Source organism: Chaetodon trifascialis, chromosome 14, assembly GCF_039877785.1.
Source record: "Chaetodon trifascialis isolate fChaTrf1 chromosome 14, fChaTrf1.hap1, whole genome shotgun sequence".
In the NCBI taxonomy this organism is placed as follows: Eukaryota; Metazoa; Chordata; class Actinopteri; order Chaetodontiformes; family Chaetodontidae; genus Chaetodon; species Chaetodon trifascialis.
Window position 1 is genome coordinate 20857417 of NC_092069.1, and position 22213 is coordinate 20879629.

General features: G+C 41.9%; 1 protein-coding gene across 1 annotated transcript in view; it reads left to right on the plus strand.

Moving 5' to 3' along the window:
• Positions 1–21446, plus strand: part of frmd6 (FERM domain containing 6) — a 29368-nt gene extending 7922 nt beyond the window's left edge. Inside the window, exons 2-14 of the mRNA XM_070979870.1 lie at positions 3276–3597; positions 4440–4530; positions 7089–7168; positions 8494–8570; positions 8713–8899; positions 10503–10658; positions 10763–10828; positions 11376–11444; positions 14577–14751; positions 15544–15852; positions 17055–17186; positions 17384–17475; positions 17912–21446. Of these exons, the coding sequence (XP_070835971.1) occupies positions 3499–3597; positions 4440–4530; positions 7089–7168; positions 8494–8570; positions 8713–8899; positions 10503–10658; positions 10763–10828; positions 11376–11444; positions 14577–14751; positions 15544–15852; positions 17055–17186; positions 17384–17475; positions 17912–18202 (1824 nt within the window). The 5' untranslated portion in view covers positions 3276–3498 and the 3' untranslated portion in view covers positions 18203–21446. The remainder of the gene's footprint in view (positions 1–3275; positions 3598–4439; positions 4531–7088; positions 7169–8493; positions 8571–8712; positions 8900–10502; positions 10659–10762; positions 10829–11375; positions 11445–14576; positions 14752–15543; positions 15853–17054; positions 17187–17383; positions 17476–17911) is intronic.
• Positions 21447–22213: the final 767 nt, after the last annotated feature.

Consider the following 22213-nt stretch of genomic DNA (forward strand, 5'->3'; position numbering starts at 1 on the left):
TCACCATTAGCATTCAACAATGTAATAAACAAGTCGGAGCGAGGATGTGTCTGTGAAAACCAGGAATCATATTTCTGGCTGAAAATGCAAGATGATATGTCTTTAACACTTCGAGGGCCATTAACTTTTCTGCAGGGAGATTAAGCTGGATGTGTGAATGTTTCCACCTAGTACACAGATTTCATAGCCTGGCGAAAACAAAAAACCACTGAGATAGATAGTTCTTAAAATGCTTTTTTAAGTGTTTTGAAACTATTTTGCTATATTTTACTATCATATTTCCAGCAAAAAAAAGCATGTAAATGACTTCCACGCTAAGCTGTCTAAATCAAGAAAATAGATGCCTTTTACCCGCGTAAACATCCACTTTAACAATTTGTAGTAATTACTGAAAAGGTCTCCATCTACACCGAAATACTGAACTATAAGAAAACAGCGAAATCACTTCTTCATAGTCCTCTCGGTTGGTAAACAGCAAAATTGTACCGCACAACCAGGCTGTTTTGTTTGTTAGAGTCCCAGCTGGTTAAACCTGCTCTCCATCATCACGTCTACAGTGTTTCAATAGAGCCGGACTCGCAGTTTAGGCCAGCATTACCATCCACCCCGGAGAGCTATTTTGAAGTGGTATGTCGGATACAAAGCTACCACACAGTGACTCAAGAACTGTGTTCAGAAAGTATAGTAGACTAGAAAAAGTAGACCATTTCCAGACTGGTGCCATAGTCTGCCTGTAGTCTCCTATGCAGTATTGAGACATGGAAAACCTTCCCACAGTTGCCTTGTATCACAAAGGGAACCAAAGAATGTAAACACAGTTACTATGTGGAATATACTGTATAATTAAAGCATGATACAGTCTGATCATATACAATGCAGACATCTATGGTTGCAGTGGTGCAATCAACAAATGAAATCTAAGGCCAAACCATACTGTAAATCAAACCTGCGTCTCGGGTATCTGTGGCATGGCTGTCGTTAATCCCTTGCATCAAAATATATAACTAGCTTTAGTTGGTCCAAGTTTCCTGGTACTTTTTGTCGTTTTCCTTTGTCTGACACCTCCCCAGTCTGGCAAACAAAACAATTCCAAACTGGGTGTTTTCTGCAAATATTATATCTGTCACAGCTTACTGGAATCACTCTGAATCTCTGGTGAGGAAGCAAGTGATGGAGGGAAGTGATCCAGTTAGATGGATCTGACTTCTAATTAACCTTGCTACCATCACACAGTTCAGCTGTTCTGTAGCAGCACCTGGCATATGGGTGTGGCAAGATAGCGGGAACATACCCGTTGTGTGTGTGTGTGTGTGTGTGTGTGTGTGTGTGTGTGTGTGTGTGTGTGTGTGTGTGTGTGTGTGTGTGTGTGTGTGTGCGTGTGTGTGTGCGTGTGCGTGTGCGTGTGTGTGTGTGTGTATGTATTTGTGGATTCATATGATGTAAATGTGTTTTTGCCTGCATGTACATATGTGTGCATGTTTGTTTGTGTGTGTGCACTGCAGTAGTGTTTAGTCAAGGTCAGCAGCAGCACTGGGAGCTGTCCCAGTCATGGCTCATCAGCAGACTTTGCTGAGTGGCTGGTTGCCCGCCACACTGCACATCCAATGACCAGCTCTAATGAGAACTGATGCTGTACGTCAACAGTATGTGTATTTATGGCTGCTCTGCCCACAATGCTCCCTGTCTCCCTACAAAGCAGTGTTACATGTCGACAGCAGGCGTATTGAATGGGTACTTAGCACTTTCTGACTTTGCAGCACAGGTCCAAACCTACAGTTAAAGCTGTTGTTTATTTGTAGCAGTCTGGACAGTAATTATGGTGTTGTTTCCACTGCTGCGTGCTTTGTTGAGATAACAATTTATAGATTTTAAGTCAGGTTTTTCACTTCTATATTCATTGCCCCTACATATAAAGGCAGAACTAACATTGCGTGACTTAAATCTACATGTTTTATGTCTTTAAATAACAGCACTTAAACTGCAGTGAAACCTGAATGCTAACATCTTCTGACTTTTAAACCCTCTTTTCTCAGATAGCATCTTTTAAAATGCTAATTGTTTTTCACACTGTAATGTGATCCTACCAGTATCTGTCCTATCTGTTTTTAATGACAACATGGCTTGAAGTGAAGAGTGACTTTCAACAGGAAGAAGTGATAATCTTGACTGATTGTTCTTTAACATTCTTTTGTCTGGTCTGAGACTTTTCACACCCTTTGAAAGTCTCACACGTCCTCAGGCACAGTTCATGCTGTGAGCTACTTGCTGCTCACAGGACAGCTGTTAATGTTGGAGGTGTATGTACACTCTCAAGCATGTGTGTGAGGGAGGTATATAGTTGGCAGAGAACAAGGGAACACATTGCTGCCATTAAATAGAAGCAGAAGTGTGAATATTTAATCTAACTTGGGCTCAGGTGCAAGATAAAGACAAATTCCCACACACATCGTCAAAACATTCCTATAACACTTTGTTGTTCCCTGTTGATAATAAGAGTTTCTGTTTAGTGAAAACGTAAGCATTTCTTTCGAAGCAATACCACTGCAAAAGATAGACTAACATTTGTTTAGAGACATTTTAAATACTTGTATTTCCTAAGGACAACTCTTGCATGTGGATTCCAGTGAAAAATTCAAGCAGTCCAAACAGCCGAAAGCATGTCAACAAAACTGAGTGAGTTGACAAAACTGATGCCAAAAGGAAAACATGGAGCTCTTTGGCTCACAGAGCCAACGCAGTCAGACACCCAGTCCACGTCTGAACCCCCATGCTTAAGTAGCTGTATGGCTGTTCAAGTCAGGCTTTGCTTTGCAGTGTTGTATTTGTGGTTTGTTAAAAAGCCCTAAGTACAAAACTGGTTTTGTTATGTTTTAAGTGAGAAAGTGTTGTAAATCAGTCAGTTTTGGGTATGAGTCACCCAGTCTCTGTTTCCTTCATGCCTCATAACATCTGATCAGTTCCTCTCCACACAGATGTTCACATGTTCCTCAGGAGTCGCTGGCATTCCCCTGAAATGATGTCACATATTCATGGACACAAACAGGAATGCTGCCCTCCTTTTATGTCTGTCTGCCTTTTGTTTCTCTTGTCATCTCAGGCTCTTTCACTGGGAACATATTGAGCAGATTTGCTGTTTTTAAACGCTAATTTTTATTCACAATTTTCATGTCAACTGCGCAGCCACTTCTCATACTGCAGAACACATCTACATAGGTCATGCAGAGCAAAATGATACATTTCTGTACTAATATCAGCTTCTCCGTCTGTCTCCACAGTGTCTGACTGCAGCTCGAGTCCCCATGCTCTGCCCTGTGAGTGCTGCTTGGCTTGCTGAGCCCATAGGTGCTGGTGTGTCTGAACTGGGCTGCAGCTGAAGCAGGGTTACAGTGACTGGTGGTGGTGGTGGTGTTGGTGCCTGCGGTGGTGGAGGCGGGTCATCGGAGGGCCCAGAGCCCTGGTAGCAGGCGGAGGGGCCTGTCTTGTCCCAGCCACACGAAGATGAACAAACTGAACTTCCACAACAACAAAACCATGCAGGACCGCCGCTGCGTCTGTGTCTTTTTGCCCAATGATGACACACTTAATGTCATAGTCAATGTGAGTACAAATATAAACAATTTCTCAACCTCTGAAAGTAGAACTGCATAACTGACCATGGAGGATGTGTCTATTTCAATGATAAAATAGGTAATTTTATTTTCTCATTAAACTTTATGTCCAGATATGTGTCTGTCTCTGTCTGAAGGTAGCAGCACACAACCCCGCTAAAGCCACAACTTGTTGTTTTTACTATTTGTGTTTTGTACAGATTAATCAAACAAGATAAAACATTTTTATTACTGAGCCTTAGAGGTGCTGACAGGTAGATTTCTTACCTTTGGACAAAGCCAGACTAGTTGTTTCCTTCTTTTTCCAGTCCTAATGCTAAACTGAGATAGTCAGCTGCTAGCTGTTGCTTCACATTTATCATACAGACATGGTATCAGTCTCATCATCTGACCTTTGGCAAGAAAGTGAATAAGCTTGTCAAAATAACCCTGAAACACCTTACATTAAGGGTTAAGGGTTTTGATTTCATAACAAACTATTTCTTGGCAGCCATCAGATGCTGCTTACGAAATGTTTTTTGTGATGCAGAAACCTCAGGAATTTATTTAGTCTCAGTAAATTAACATCTGTTTAATTCATTTTTGCTCTTAGTCAACTGGTCTGTGTACAAATTTCAGTTGTTGGTGGCAAAAAAGCAAGATTTCTATTTGAATTGAAATCCATTTAAACATGCACAAGTCACAGGAGTTGAAGCGTGCACACATTCATTCGCATATGAGACATTAACGGTGGGCTATTTTGTGTGTGATTGTCTTTGTTTGCGTTATTTATGCAATGGCTAAAGATGATCTTAGCTTCAAGTGACTCTCCTGGTCTTCTCTCCTCCTCAGGTGAAGACCCTGTGCCAGGAACTGTTGGTCCAGGTGTGTGACCTCCTGAGACTGAAGGACTGTCATCTGTTTGGACTCAGCGTTATTCAGAGTAAGACTTCTCATTTCAGGATTCAGGATTCCTTTATTGATCCCCGAGGGGGAGGAGGGAAACATACCCATGCTTCCTACCTCTGCTTTTGCAGTTCTTCATGCTGTTTTGTGGTGTGCTGTGCACAGTTTATCTGTTTTTAACTTGATTACTCATCAGCTGAACAGAACAGCCCTTGTTTTCAACGATTGTCCCTCACATCTCATCCCATTTCTAAACTAGTGGAGGCTGACTATTCAGTGAGTGGACAAAGACCTCATTTTTATTTAAGATATTTTAATGACATGGTCACAACATGCAAATTGTAGAGTGAATGCAGTCACAACGAGTGCCAGAGCCACATAAAAACAGTGTTACCATGCAGTTACTTTACTCAGACTAATAACTTGGCTGAGAACCAGGAATCTGTCCTAAACATAGCATCTCTCACCTATATGTCATGGCGACCTCGCAGAAACCGGGGCCCCCTCGTCCTGAATGGCTCCCATTGTTCAGTGGAGCTAAAGTTGTTTTTACGGTGACGAAACGGTGAGGGTCGTACACCCAGAATGAGTCACTGCGTCTACGCTTTGGCGAGGCAGACAGCGGGTGACAGTTGTAGACAACTGCAAAGGAAGAGTAAATTGCAAAGGCGGTGTTTTCAGACAGCTGGCATCCAGATGAGCCAATGACAGCCTGGCAGGTCAGTTGAGCAGGAGCCAATGGGTCTGATTGTGGGACATTCCTGAAGTGCTTGTCTGAACAGCGTGAAATCCTCAAGGCAAACAGAGGCCACCCACTCGCTGTGTGTCACCGGCAGTCCCCCTGACCAGAGCATCATTTATCGGCCACTCACCAGACACGGGTTCAAATGCTGAATGTCTTTGTTTGCTCACTGTTTGGAGGATTTATCTCAGATGACAAAAAACAGGAAATACAGCATTGATGAGTACGAGAAACTATATTTAATTTTGTAAAGTGTACTTTTCTGTGACAGTGTTGCATCTGAATGTAGTGAACCTGCCAGGAGCTGCTAATGGCCTACGTGGTTTAAATGGCTTTAAATGAGCTAAAAAGATTAGTCAATTAGTTTGTCAAGTGAAAATCAAGGCAGCCGACCACACCTCTTCATTGTTAAAGCACTTTTTAAGCAATATTTATAGTATTTTATTGATTCCAGACTCTCAGATGTGATTATTTGTGATAGGAAAGTAAATACCTTAGGATTATGCTCTGTTGGTCAGACAAAACAAGCAATTTGAACATGTCATTTTGGAGTCTGGGAACTTGTGTTGAACCTTTTCTGTGCTAGTTCATGGAGGAACTATTGAGTCTGTAGATTAAGAGTTTGGTCCTGACTTGCTCAATATGGAAAGTGTCCTGAGTCAACTTCTGTTGTGATTTGGTGCCATATAACTTAAATTTAAAACAATTTGTTGAGTAATTCAGATAAAATTCAGCAGATTATCTGATGATGAAAATTGAGCTGCAGCCGCAAAGCAGTGCTGGATTGATTGGTTCAGTTTTGTTCCTCCGTCAGTCTAATTTTCAGCTGAACATCTCATGACATCTTTCCACAACAGCTAGATAATTAACTTATTAAATCTTCATCTACAATCAGTCAGAAATTATGTCCCTGTGTACATAAATATACATAATATTCTGTTAACGGAATACTACAAAACAGACTACTAAAAAGTAGCTCTCCTCAGATCTTAAAAAACATATATCATCCCTGTTCTTTTTATTTCTGTGGTGTTGTTTAACCACAAATTGTTTGAGAATACTTTTCACAATGAGTCTGTGGATTAGCCTGAGCAGCAGGGATATTGTTTCTGGAAACAGACACTGCTGTTGAGTTTTTCAAATGTAATATTTGGATTCTTTAATCACCACAAACCAAATATCATTGACCTTAATTGTATCTGGATAGCAGCAGAAGTCTTTGCGGTGGAGATCTCGAATTGTCCCCAAGTAAAGCCAAAACTATCTTCATGGGAAGATACCACTTGGGCTTTCAGGATTCTTTTAAATTAACGAAAAGTAAAAGAAGGCCTTTTAACATGGATCAGAATATTAAGGACATATATCTAGAATATAAGCATGAGTCATAAAACTTAGAGTTTACTAATACAGTTTACGAATTTGATAAATAAATATGCACTGATGTTCTGCCAGAGAGGCTCCGCTCCTGCCCCTCATTTTCATTTGCTTTTCAACGAGTTTTCATTGTATAGAAACTCAGAGTTGTCAGATCAGCAGGCCTGCAACTCAGGCAAGGCATCACTTCAGGAGAAGATTAAGACATGACAGAGTGAGGTGAAGAAATGAGGAGGAACACCAGAGGCTCGGAGTACAAAGGGAAGTGCAGAGGCTGCCTGATGTGATGGCTCTGAGGCAGTCTTTGAACAGGGCGCATTCAGGGAGGATTTCTCAGTGCACACACAAACATGCAGGCACCTATAGATCCATGTGTACACACACACACACACACACACACACACACACACACACACACACACACACACACACACACACACACAGAATGAGTGAGCTAAATCTGCTCCCCTCTCTGACAGATAATGAACACATCTACATGGAACTGGATCAGAAGCTTTCCAAATACTGCCCCAAAGAATGGAAGAGAGAAGCCAGCAAGGTAAGAAATCATGTGGTGGATTATTGATGTTCAATCGAAGTTTAATAGTGAGGAGGGGACATTAAATGTCCACTTTAAAGCTACACACGGCAAGATTGAGTTTGTAAACATTCACATAACTTACCAGCCTCAGTCACTAAACTTGATTTAAAAGATCCTCAACCTGGGATTCACAAGATTTATCCAAATGAACTTCAGCGACAGGTAGATACACCCCCCCCCCCCCCCACAGGAAGTAGAAGTATAAACTGTGCATAAGGCCTTTTCTCTGTTTTCAGCCATATAAACCGCAAGTGTATTTGCACTAGCAGTGTAGAATGTGACATTATAATGTGTTAAAGAAAAAGTACAGAGTTTTCGGAAAATTTGCTCATTCACAAGAGATGCAGCAGAGGAGCACAGGCTACCAGTACAGCTGCTGAGCCCACTTTTTAGTCTCTGTACAGGCATGAAGTACAACACCTCAACCTCATTGTAGCAACAACACTCCAGAAAGTCACCATGAAATAGTTACAGTCCATAACTCCCCCTAAAACCACAAATTGTTGTTTTTACATTTTTGTTTGTGTATGGGTTAGACAAATGATATGTTAACCAGTCAGCTGTAGAGTTGCTGGCAGGCATATTTTTGAACTTTGGAGAAGTTTTTAAGGCACATTTGAGCTAGCAAGCATAGCTGTTTTCATTTGCTTCCAGTCTTTATGCTAAGCTAGGCTAATTGCCCAGGGCTTCACTTGAGAGTTGTTATCATCTAACTCTCAGAAAGGAAGCACATAAGCATATTTCTCAAAATGTTAAACTGTTACTTCAGTGCCCCATAATGTAAATTATTGTCCTGGTTTATTGTGTTTCTGAACATTAATGATCTCAACAAACGTTGAACAGAATCAGAAAATGCAAATAACTTTGTTTAGTTGTTATTTATGTCGTATTATTCTGTGTATTGAAACACAGTGTCATGGGACTCATAACCATAGAAATCAAAGAAACTGAGCTCACCAACATGAGATATTTACACTCCTTTTAACTTCCTTGGTATGCTTGAATATAAACAGATTCCAGATCAGCCCAGTTGGTAAACACTTGTGCGTTGGGTTTGCTTGGATCACATTTCATAACACCTGTGGAATTAAATTTAAATGTTTTATAAATGTTTGCTCTTTTCCAGTTTGAGACAGCCATACAAAGTTTTGTAGCTGCGCTATCAAGGCTTATAAGTTGCCTAAAAACCACTGTTTTACCCTACCTTTAAACTGCCAGACACTTCATTTACTATTACTTATTTCATCTAAAGGTAAACAAGGATTTCCATGTTTCTTTTCCAGGGCATTGACCAGTTTGGGCCTCCAATGATCATTCACTTCAGAGCTCAGTATTATGTTGAGAACGGGAGATTGATCAGGCAAGTGAAGTCCCTCAACTGACTGCATACAACTTATACCTACAAGAAGCATGGAATACCTGCACAAACTGCCCTAACATCCCTCAGTTTAACTCCAGGTAACATACAATCCAACTAACTTTGCTGTCTGTCTGCCCTGCAGCGACCGAGCAGCCAGGTACTACTACTACTGGCACTTGAGGAAACAGGTGCTGCTCTCACAGTGTATCCAAAGGGAGGAGGCCTACTTCCTCCTGGCAGCCTTCGCCCTGCAGGCTGACCTCGGCAACTTCAAACGCAACAAGCACTTTGGGAAGTACTTTGAACCTGAAGCCTACTTCCCCCCATGGGTGAGTGTGTCCAACAAGCACCCTGTGTGGGCTGAACCCTCTCATGTCAAATTCATCAGAGAAGAAGAGATGATTTAAGATGACTGACCATCCCACACCTGTTCACACCAAACCACATATGGCTCTTCCCTGTTCGCCTGCACCTGCAGCTGATCCTGATCACATCTTGTGCTAATGTCACAAAACCTATGCTATTATATGTAATTACATAAGGGTCTTATTTTTGATGCTTGATCGTTCACTCATTCAGCGTTAGGCTAACTAAGTTATTTTCAATAACTTAATCTTATGATTATTTTCTCAATGGCAATCACAGTTCCTCAGAGTCCAAGGTGGTGATGTCTTTAAACGTCTTGTTTTGACCGGCCAGCAGTTTGAAATTCAAAGATATTCGATTTATAATGATATTTAACATAAAAAAAAAGCTGGGAACTGTAAATCAAACTGTGGCTTCATGATGCCATGAAAAGAAAAGCTTGTTATTCTGTAATGAGGATTCCAATGATTGTTTTTATTAGATGTTGGACAGTATAGAGACGGACAAGAAATGTGGAAGTAGACAGAGGGGCATGACTTGCAACAGAGGTCCCCGGCCAGAATGACACGAAACAGAATGTTGCAGTTATGTGGTACACACTTTAACCACTCAGCTATTGGAACGCCCCCCGGCCACCGTTGTACTATAGAGTGTTTTAATTCGCTTCTTTTGCAAGGCTGTGGCACATGCAAGGAGCTTAAAAGTAATGTTAAATGTGACTAAGGCAGTTAACGCATTACTGTATTAGACTGGTAAATCCTTCTGCGGTATGTCTGTCTGATATTCCAGTGAGTCACACTGAACTTCCTTGTAAAACATCAGTGAGATAAACAGGTCTCATCTGAAAAACACCAAAAATAGATGGCTGTTGTCACTGATTGAGAAGCTGAAACGTACAGTAAAGGTGTGCTTTAGGCTGTCCGGCAGCGTTCTGTGTCCTGACCCGCACTGTGTCTGCAGTTTGTCGGTCTGAAGCCACCTTCCATTAATCACCCTGACCAAACACTTAGGGACAGCTCCGCATCCGAGCATGTGGGATAATGAGAACTGGGACACTGAGTTTATTTTTGTCCCTGGAAGTGGCACACACACTGTTGTTCTTTTTAAATCTTGAGAAATGCTCCAGCTGACATGGCCCTTCTAGCCACACTGGCACCCTCCCCCCACCACCACTACCCTCTACCTCTCCTGGCTACGACAGCCACACCCGTTTGATTGCCCTTCACTTCCTGTAATTAGCCTCCTGCCTGCTTATCGCCGCTTGAAACCAGCGGTGACAGGAAATTGTTTGATGATGAGTGCTACCCTACAGCAAATCTCCTGCAGATTTAGGTGCTTAGAAAGCTCACTTACAAAATCTTCAGAAGCCATGTGCAAAGCTTAACGAGTGTGTTTCCGGTTTGTGCCTCTGGCTCTTGTCAGTCTCTCCAGGTTGGCATCTGTCTGCCCTGCGGCAGGGAGCTTCATTACCCTCATTGGCATCCTGTGCTGCCAGTCTGTTGTAATGAGTGTGTACAACTTCAGGGCAGCCAAGCCTGACATTTCCCTCTTTCTCTCCCCGCTCAGGTGATAGCCAAGCGCGGCCGAGAGTACATCCTGAGGCATATCCCAAACATGCATAAAGACCAGTTTGCTCTCACAGCTTCGGAGGCGCACCTCAAATACATTAAGGAGTGTGCTCAGCTTGATGACGTCACTGTCCACTACTACAGACTCTACAAGGTGAGTGATGGTTTCAGCAGCTCATTGGATTTCAGGCTGTTCTACTGCATCAGATTTGACTTGATCTTCGCCTGATATATATTTGATGTCATGTCTTTCAACAGGACAAGAAGGAAGTAGAGGCATCACTTACATTGGGACTGACTTTACGTGGTATTCAAATATTTCAGGTATTCCATGTTCTTTTGGTTGTAAGATTTTTATCATGGGTTTGCAGTTGGTTTCCTGCTTCAGGCATTCCTAATTTCTGAAAATAAGAGTGCTGTGTATACCGTCTGTCTTATCAAGTAACAGTTTATTGAGAATGTGACAAAATCTGCCGATGTGGTCAAATTATTGCAACATCTTTAAAGAAAATTATAGAAGTCTCTTTGTTTTTGTGTTCTATTGTAAAGTGAGTATCTTCATATATCTATAATTTGCACCTTGTAGTCTCTGGTTATTTTTGACTACTTTTGAACATATTACAGCCTAAATGATTAAATGAAAAAAATAATTAACAAATAAGGCATATAGCTGCACTCTAGGCTCTTGATTGAGCAAAAAAACGAGCAGAAAAAGTTTGCGGATTGACAGATAGTTTTAAACAATCGTTGACTTTCAAAAAGACTTTCAGAGCTGAACAGTGGACATACGTTTCCTCTGAAGATGGAGGTTTTTTGGTGCAGCAGTGTTGCACCTGTACTGACTTCACGTGTCTGTGCTTCTGTGCTGCAGAATGTCGGGTCTGTGAGGCAACTGCTGTACGACTTCCCCTGGACCAACGTGGGAAAACTGGTATTTGTGGTGAGTCAGACGCACCATCACACCTTTTTCAACACATAGCCCTGAGAAACATTTTTCATCAGTGCCGTATTTTGTTTTGGTTTTTGTTTTTTTATATATACACTCATTCCAGTGATGACGAAACCCGAGCATCCCCTGGCTTATGCCGATGTTTATGAAAGCCTAGCTCCTGCTCAGGGTATTGGAAATTTTTACGCAAGGCTTTTTTTTCTCTGCACTGCTGTTTTATCTTAACCCTGCAAGTCCTCTGGAACTAATCAGGGATTTAGAAAGACTTCATTGCACGTGCACACGCACGCAGACACTGTATACATATTTTCACGTAATCAGCAGCAGTATTTTCTCTCATATGATGTACTTGCCTCCTGATTTATGCATTTTATCAATTATCATTGGTGTCCCTGTGCCCTTTAAAGGAAATCCTGTTAAATCTTCTCATCTGTGCTCTGAGTCAGGCTGTCGTTAAGCTGAGCACAGCAGTCGGTTAATTTGCTTCCATAGGGTTTCTGTTATCACAGGAAGGCCCAGAAGCTTACTATATATCTGTGTCCCTGTGACGGCTTCATGGTTTCTGCCAGTCGGCTGTTCATCACAATCCAGAGAGGTCATTATTTCTTATCACTGCTTTTGCACAAAAACGAGCCCCTTTGACTCTAATTTTGGCTGTCTTTATTTTTAGACAATTTAAGAGACTTCCTAAGCAGCTTTCATGACTGTAAGGCCCCTGAGAAACTTTGTTGTCCCAGTAGGTTTTGATTCAAGAGCGGCGAGTTTTGCTTTGGCCTAATTTTGGTGCAGACAACCATCGCATCTGCCACACAGTTCACAGCAAAGACATCCTGTTTTCCTCATTCTTGTTTTTTGGCGGTTTCCTCGCTTCTGCTGTCTGCAGCGTCGTGAGACTGAACCGGCGGTGGCGTGGCTGTGGTTTCACTGTGGACGTGAAGGGCCTCTCGTGGCCCTGTCCCACCCTTCTCCTGAATAACAGGCTTTCTCCTCCACCCCACCCACGAGTCACGTCATCCAACACCGCTGCCACCACGGCTGCAGCTACGGCCGAACGAGCCAGAGTGTGCAGCAGGGCGGAGGGATGTGTGGGTCAATAAACACCAGATGTTGCAATGGTTTCAGGGGGATTTTCTATTCAGGATATTGGCCAGGGTGACTTTAGCTCGTCTTTGTATCAAGGTTTAAAGGAAGGAGGGGCATGTGGACATCAGTGTTTCTGAAATGAAGTCATCACCCTTGTGTCCTGTGGTGTTGGATCTGAGACTCTGCCTTGACCTCACCAGTACTTTGGTTTATGGTCTTGGTGAGGGGATTGTTGGATAAAAACGGCCCCTGGGTGATGCTGGGAGTTTTCGATGTGTGTGGCCCGTTAGGGAGGAATTGTTGGAAGGGGGAGAAGGTTGTCCTGCTGTCCTAAGCAGAGAGTTTGGATGGACTGACCACATGTACACATGAAACAAGAAACCTTTCCAAGTGCCATCTTTTAATAACCTTCCTCTTGACACCAGTCTGCTGCCGTGTGTGTTACCACCAGCAGAGATGCCATTGGTTCAATATGTGTGGATTTTTAATAATCGTTGCCCAAACATATTAATAGTTACAATGCAAACAGGAACCTCTTGTAGCTAATAAATCATGATTTGACAGTACTAAGATTCATCAACATCTTTTTTTATATCCCTGAACACTGGGCCCTTTCACGCCTACTTCATTTGGTCCAGAATTTCTGACTTTTCAGTTTAATCCAAACCAAAATTACAGGTGTGAAACGTCCTTTGGACCACAGTCCAGACTAAACGGCTGATCCTTGGTCCGACAAAAAGAGGTGGTCTCGGTCTGGATCAGATTTAACCATGGTTCAGTTCTTCTGTAGTGTGAAAACAAAGAGAAACAACACAGTCAAATAAAATGAGCTACTCTAGCACATGGAAGAGGGAGATAGCATTTACTTTTTTACAATTTTATAAGGAGTCGGAAGAAAAACTCTTTTCTGAGAGAACTGATAAAATGCTTTAGATTTAGATAGTTGTGTCAGGATGCTTGTATAAAACATGCATAGTACCACCCACAAGGTCAATGAGTAGTCTGTGAGTGTGAGTAGTGAGATTTATCCTGAAAGTAACAGCAAGATTGACAGCGTGCCTGACTAAGACATGTAGTAAATATGCCCCCAGCCTGTAAACACAAGGAGTAAAAATCAAGCAGCAAGATCACCAGGGAGAATAGAGATTTCATGCAGCACAAACCTGCTTTGCCTCCCTCAGTTTGGCTCTTTTATACTATTTATCTGCCCAGTATGATTTCAGTGTTTTACTGGTGGCCACCAGGAGCTGCAGAGGGGCAATTTGAGGTTCAAGAGAAATACTCAGCTTGAGGGATGGACAAATTTCTTCTTCATTTTCCCACCCAGAGATTTGAAAAGTCTTTCAGCCTCAACCTAGAAAATGATCTTTCACAAGAAAACCACTATCCATCATTTCTTATGAACTTATTTCACTATAGTATGAAGCTGAATACCTATAATGTGCACAGGCTTTGAACAGACTTGGATTAAGATGGTTTCTTTAAAAATGTCCGGATGAATACAGTGAAAGCTCGGTCCTGTGGTCACAAATGTGCAACTCTTTGCATTTTCCAGGGCTTTAAACCCACTCGTCGCCTTTGAAAGTCCAATCCCTTGCAGAAATGTTTATAGGTCTGTATTGAAAACAACCCCGCTGACACTAAAGACAGCTGTTATTGGGTCGAGCCTCTGCCAAAAGGCGCGGGAGAAAGCACAAACCCACCATTTTAGTTTTTCCATGCATTCGGCCAACATGTCCTCTCCCTGGAAAATCGTCAAAACTGCTCAAAAATGCTTTGTTTCAGTGTCTGTGTGAAGAAATGAAGAACAGATACACCGCTGATTGATTGACTGTCGCATTGTGTTTGGCTCCAGAATAGTTTTCGTGATCAGACTTTGTTCCTCCTCTGTGGTTAGCCCTCAGGCTTTTCTGGCACTCAGTCATAATTTGAAATCTACATGCCTGTTTCATAATCTTAAATTACAAACTGCTATAAATCAGAGAGTCCTGTAATCAACATTCATGTGCTGTTTTTTTTTTTCCCTCATCCCGCTCTCAGGGGAAGAAGTTTGAAATCCTTCCTGACGGTCTGCCGTCGGCCCGTAAACTCATCTACTACACAGGTTGTCCCGTGCGCTCTCGCCACCTCTTGCAGCTGCTCAGCAACAGCCACCGGCTCTACATGAACCTGCAGCCTGTTCTCAAACAAGTCCGCCGGTTGGAGGAAAATGAAGGTATTTTCCACCACTTTGTATCGTCCTTTCATTTCTTATGTTGTCTTACATTGTGCAGCAAAACACAGTGTATGAATGCATGTAAGCCCACATACCCACCCATCACTGTAGGTGTCCCATTGGCTGATATGTGTATGGATGTATATGATGGGTTGTCTTTTATGTTTTATTTTACGTTTTGATATATTTTTTTTCTGCTTCATACCTACCTTGTTTAAATGTTGTTCATAGCGTGTTTCATTATGAGCCAAACGAAGGCCACAAGCTGAAAGATTAACATTGCTCTGTATACTACAAATGTTGCTGGAGTTTTGACCTCTTTAGACTTTTTGCTCTTCTCCGGCAGCTTGGAAGTAGGTGAAGTGGTGCCAGAAACACAGACTGCCAAAACAGAGTAATATAAAAGATGTAAACCTTTCAGTGCCGCCTAGTCCTTGAGCAGCTACTTTGTCAGAAATACAACAGAGGAGGGACCAGTATCTTCCTGGAGGCTCTGTTTGTTGCCTGGCAGCTGCTTAGAGCCAGCCAGAGTTAGTTTGTCAACTTAAGATGTGCTTCTAGATGGATTTTGTTTCTTGTTACCAGAGGCTGGCTGGTTGTTTCCCCTGTTTCCAGTCTTTGTGCTAAGCTAAGCTAAGCTAACAGACAGATGTTAGAGCTGTACTGATTTTCACATCTAGCTATCCCAAATTGCTTTAAGGGGTATAATTTAAGTTTTGCACATGGAAACATTTTGAACAGTATCCACTCTGTTGTTAATATTATAATGTGTCTGTGTTTCTCTGATTTCAGAGAAGAAGCAGTACAGGGAGTCGTACATTAGCGATGCTCTCGAACTGGACATGGAGCACCTGGACAAACGTTCCCGGGCCAGCGGCAGCAGTGCAGGAAGCATGTCTCATCACAAACGCCTGTCCCGCCACTCCACAACCAGCCACGGCAGCTCGCACACCTCTGGCATTGAGACAGACAGCTTCAGGGCCCCCGGTCAGGCCCCACACAGGCCCCTACGAACCTGCAGCTCGTCAACAACCAGCCACGGAAGCTCACACACCTCCGGCATCGAGAGCAGCGGCAAGGAACGCATCCTAGATGATGACGGTAAGAACGGAGAGTAGATGTTCAGGTAATATTTCATCCAAAATGCTAACTGTTGAACCAACCTATTGTTACAACCTATTTATTGAATGGCCATTTGAAATGTGCTTTTTAAAGGCTGAATGTAAAAATAAAAATGACAAGAAGTAAATAAAACAGTAAAATTAAATGAATTAAAAATAAAAACAATAAATAATAATTTCTTGATGGGGCTGTAGAATCAGTGGCAAAGTTTGCACCCAGGCTCAGAACAATTAATTTTTCTGGGTTTTTTATAGAAGAGCTCTAAGGCTCAGAGGCTGCACCATCACTTTGCTCTCCTGCTCCTTCACTCGGCTCTCCCCCCGCTGTACTCTGCTCTCCTTCACTTTGTTCCACTGCCCCTCCCTGTCTAATGTTACTTGTCTTATACGATTACATAAAACATTAACGTTAGATAATGGACACAATTTACCCAACCGTCATCATTTATGAGTCAGTAAAAGGCTAATGATACCTGACTAGCGTCATCTTCATCAGCTGTCTTTCTCTTCTTAGAGAAATATATGAACAAGCTCATCTGAAAATGCAGTCAGCAGTTACATCATGGCAAGTAAATAGTAGCTTAATACTATCAATTAGTTTACTCACGTTAGCGACACTGAGTTGGCACTGGGCCCAGTTAACTTAAGCTACCGGTATCTTACGTAACGTTAGCTGGCCATCGATATTTTGCGAATGTCTATTTAAGTTGTAAAATCTATTAGGAGTTATCTTAAGCTAATAAGTCTACCTTTTCTCCAGTAAGTTGCTGCCCTATTTTCCAAGACGACACTCCTCTGACTCTCAGACATGCGGTGGTGGTGTATTTGTGACAATAAAATAAAAAAAGAAAAGAAAGAAAGAAATTTGATGGAGCGGCAGCAAGGGTTTGGGAATGGCGGCCCGCCACTCCTAAATGAATGTAGAGGAAACACTGACTGATTTAAAAATAAACAAAAATATCAACATTTTTAAGACAAGCTATAAATATAGTAGCAATATAATGTTCTTCCTAAGTCATTCATTGTTTTTAGTGTTTTAGTAACAGTGACTGCCTTGCACCAACACGGCTCCAAAGATAATAACAAGACATTCAAAACATGCAGATTACAGGTTGGGCGTTGTAGTTATCGTACTGATTTTGTTTTGAGTTTTCATAATTGAGACGACGTTTGTTGCCTCAGAGATTGAGATGCTGGTGGACGACCCCAAAGACTACGAGGAGCTTCATGAGATGGCCCTGGACCAGGATCTGTGTATCCACATCACTGAGGACATGTTGACCATGTCGCCTGATCAGAGCAACGGATACTCAGGTACAGATGCTGCCTCGCTGTTTCTCTCCTGTTATTTATTTACCCACAGTGCACAGACAGGAAAAACAGCCATAAAGAAGCATGCAAACCCAGAGTGAATTATGTTCTTTATCATTTTTAACACCAAGCAAGTCCACACTGAGCTGATGAAGAGTCGTTTAATACAGCAGCTGAATGTTATCATCTGTTCTCCACAGGACTGATAGTGAAAGACGTCAGCTCCTCCACCTCCAGCTCCTCTGAGACCGTCGTCAAGATGAGAGGACAGAGCATCGAGTCTCTGCCGCAGGTACATCAGATTTGATTCACAACACTGTGTGCGCTTGTATTAGCACAATACACAACACATGACAACGTTCAGAGACACCAAGTAATGTCTGGAGAAATGTATTATAGAAATGCATTAACTGTAGTGAAAAATGCTATTTTGGATCCTTTTTTGCTGTTGTTGTTTATTGTCATATTGCATTGTAGCCACTGCAGCCTCAGTGTGTAGTGACAGCTTGAATCAGGCACTTAACAGTCAGCTGCATGTTGACACTGTAACACCTTAATGCAGAACTGTAAATCCAGCTGAAAGCCAAAGCACAATAGAGGAGTGAAAGTTAATTAAAGTATGACTACAAAGTGACTTCTGTCATCCGTGACTGATGATGATTAACAGTGTTACATGTTTGATGGCCTGCAGCTTTTTCACAGTTTGATTTGATGCTTTCCACCTGCAGACGTCTGCGTGCAGGAAGCCTCAGTCCTCGACTGACCGGCACAGCCAGTCTCTTGACGACGTCCGACTCTACCAGAAGGACTGCCTGCAGTGGGCGGAGCTCTGCCAGGACACCGCCCACAGCTACACATTCGGCTGCGCCCAGGAGCTGAGCGACGGCGGCGGCTACCAGGGCCTCGCTGATCAGCGTGCCGGCATGCTCGGCGAGCAGCACCCGTTCCCCATCAAGAGAACCAACAAGTACTTCTCCCTGGACCTGACCAGCGAAGAGGTCCCAGAGTTCGTGGTGTGACGGAGGCGGAAACGAGGCGACCTCAGGGTGACCTTTTTTCGCTCGTCCATGTCTGTGTGGAGATGTTTCAGCCCTCAGGGAAGGAGATGAGAGAGTGCTGGAGAGGTGGTCTCTATTCTTGGCAGCGATGAATAAACTGGCAGTAAGTCGGCTGTCCCTTCACTTCAGACGAATAACACTTAATAAACGAACAAACATGGAGGATTCTGGCTGAAAACTTTAAGAACAAACACTGGGTTCAAGAGAACCTGCGTCTTTAAAGCGGAACCCGAGCTGCTCCCCTGTGCGAAAGGAAACAAAAGGGATCTTGTCATATTCTTTAAAAAAACATTCTTATTCAAATCTGTGTCCTCCAGACCGGTTTCAAGAACCACATGCCGTGTTTGCCTGTTTCACAAAGTCGTAAAAAGACTTGGTGTGCATGCACGTACTGAAGGCTTACAGCAGACAGAGACTCATGCACGCACAGACATGAAGAGCATATCAAAGATTTTCTGTGGAGGACACAAAGGACAAAATCACTCTGAGCTACGAACCAAAGACAAGAAATGGAAATAAACTGAAATGTCCAGCTTACTCTCAGTGTGCAACCATGACAGCAACATTTCGAAGTTATGGCGGGATAAGACGAGCCCATAATCCCTTGAGAGAAAGCAGCCACAGTTTCTCCAACGCCACTTCATTTTACCTCAAGAGGAAGTGCAGTGTGCCAACTCCCCGCTCTCAGAATGGACTCTTAATCACATGAACACACACCTGATGTGCCTTCATCACACTATGCAGGTGTCACCCTCGCCTTGACAATCACACACCCTCCTCACACACCTTAGTCATTTTTAAAGATCCAAGCCATTAGAAATCAAAGCTCTACTTTATTTTTAAACCTTGAACACACACCACTTAAGCAGATCAAGCCAGTTTTTCAGCATCTTAAATGTCAAAAAGACTTGATTTCAAACTGTTTCATGTCCTGTGAAATCCTGGGAGGAATGAGGTCGAGTAAGTTCCTGCGTGTCCCGACACGCGTTCAGTTTGTGGCCACAAAAGCTTCCCTGTAATCTCGACTCAAGATGGAGCCCGGTTGGCTGTCAGCCAAAACAAACTGTACATTTTGATGCATACGTGCACGTCTTCCTTTCTGCTCACTTTCGTTTCATCCTTGTTGTCCTGTTTCGTTTCATCTGTCGTTTTAAACTGGAATTTGTTGCATTTTTTTTATTTTGCATCCTGTCGTCTTACCTGAAATCTCTTCACATGTTGTATTTTTGTATGAACTGTCCAGACTTGTGTATGTTGAACAGTTACTCTGCGTGCAGTTGATTTCATTCAGTATTACAAGCAAACGTATGTGACAGTATTAGGGACGTGCGAGGTTTGTGGCTCCAAACAAGAATGACTGGTTTTATAATTTTAATCTCCCTGTGAGACTGTGGAAGCTGACAGGATGTGTTACAAGCTGTTATTCCTCACAGATCCGCTGGTATGAATGAGGACAAAAGAGGAACAAAACAAAACATTTTACTCATAAATCATGCAGCTCAAATTCAAAGTGCCACCATTACAGCTTTGCCTGACACATGATGCTTTTTTTTAAAGGTACAAGCATCATATTTTTTAGCTTGTGTGTGCTGAAACACACCCTCGTACTCGCAATCTTCATCATGACCACAGAATCACGTTTTGATTTTAAAATAAACCTTTAGTGATTAAGTTCTTCAGATGACTTTCCAGTTGGTTGAAATGATCCTTTAAACTATTGAAAACGAGTGGACTCTGCTGTTGTATGATATTAAAGGAAGTAATAGTAAAGGAAGGAAATACACTTAATACTGTTTTTTGCCGAGAGTTGGGTTGGAGGCTCTATTCCATTTGCATGTTGGTAGACTAAATATGAAGCTACAGCCATAGGACGATTAGCTTAGCTTAGCATAGAGCCTCAGTCTATCTGAAGGTACTACTTTCCAGCACAGAAAAGCCACTAATTACCACCTGATATGTTTTTTGGGGTTTTTTTTAAGCTGTACAAAAGCCAAGGTGGAAAAACAATAATTCAACATTAGAGGACTGTTTGCTAGCCTGGAATTTACTGCTCCCTGCCAGGAAATAATTTGTCTCGTAACACAACATAAAAACACAACATGTTGTTTTCACCCTTTGGGTTTTTGTACAGATCAAACAACATGTAATGTGTTCATGAATGAGCTGTGGAGGTGCTGGGAGGTGGATTTAGTTACCTTTGGACATTCTTTATGCTAAGCTAAGCTAACCTGCTGCTGCTGGTGTCTTCGTATTCATCCTGCAGACGTGAAAGCTGCATCAATCTTACAGTCTAACTCTTTGCAAGAAAGTGTATAAGCACATTTCCCAAATGTCAAACTCTTCCGACAGGTGTTTAGTGTTTAGTGTTCTATGTCATCTGAAAAGGGGACGCTGTGATTTTAACATCTTGAGACTCACAGAGTTGTTTTACAACTGTCAATCAGCAAAAACAAACAAATAACGTGATAACTGTAGTCAAACTCCATCTTCTTTTATTTACTCCCCAACTTTGTCACTAAGCTGAGCGCCATGATGTGTAATTTTGTCCCTGCGGCTCAGATGTTGTTAGCATTTCCAAACTCATACAAGACTTCATTACAGTCATTTTGCAGCACTGTTATCTTTTTTTCTGAGTCATCCCAGTACAGCTTTAAGTAACTATTATCATTCAGACTCACTCTTTTCACATACTGGCAATACAGCATCTGAACAAGGTTTTAAAAAATACATTTATGTAATACATAACAAATACATGCATTTGATACTGCTATGTAAGTAAAGACAACCTCTATATTTCTTACAGTTTTTTTTCTTCCACTGTTTTAAACTTATGATTATTTCTTCTCATTAATGGAAAATGTCTCAAGTCGTTTTTTGATGGACGGTGATGTTTCTTATATTAAAACAGTATGTGTTAAGGTACATAGCCATACAGTCATAACCCATGTCCTTAAAGTCTTCAGAATTTGTTCTAACTTTCTTGTCTGACTTCAATGTATGGTCATACTTACACTTTGTAAGAGTCTGTATGTCTGTGTCCATAATCCTTTCTGTGAAAGGATCTTCATTCAGGAAAGAATGATTTTTTTTTTTTTTGTCACCCTGTAGTTAAAGAAAAAAAAAAGATTTGTTATTATGAAGTCTGGTCCGTGCCTTCTTGGTACTAATGCCCTCAATATCCAATAAAAAGGTACATTTATTTGCCAATGTTCTGCTGTTTTGTGGTTATTTTAAGGTGGTGCAGTTTAGTTGCTGTTTAAATTTGCAAGTGAAAAAAAAAAATAGTTCCAGTCACTTTATTTTTTACCCCTCCTGGCTTTAATCTACCCAGGAAACAGTTTTCTCTCCAAAAACATAGATAAATAAAAAATCATATCTGTATGTTGCACACAAAATATATTCTAAAACTGCCATTAAAAAGTGATTATCAGGTAAGCACGTTTCCTCGTCTTTAAGGTGTAGCATGAGTTTGTGCTGCCCTCTGGTGGTAAGACATTTATTAAAGTGCCACAGTTCGGCCTGAAGGTGGCAGTATTGTCCATCGTATCAGCCTCCAGCGGCGCTGTTTTTGTCCTCATATCTCCTTGGTGCCCCCTGTACATTTAAATCTGATGTAACAGCTCAAACAAATGAATAACTTCATTCAGAATGACTCACATAATTATACATTTTAGAACTCAGATCCTGAGTCACTGGCTAGAAGAACTGGAAGCAAAGTTAAACAAAGTTAAAGTGGAAATTAAAATCCTGCTTTTTGACAGCACAGAACATGGATTTTGCATTTTGTTCTACAGTATATCAGCATAGCTTTGCATGACTGATACTTTCCTACAGCTCAATGCAGATTAAACAGAAGTTATCTGTTTCCCAGCTGGCCTTGTTCTCAAGATGAAATTAAACCTTGGTTCTCCGCCCTCCTCCTGCTCCTCCTCTTTTGTGCAATCTACCTGGTAAACTCAGGTGACACTAATG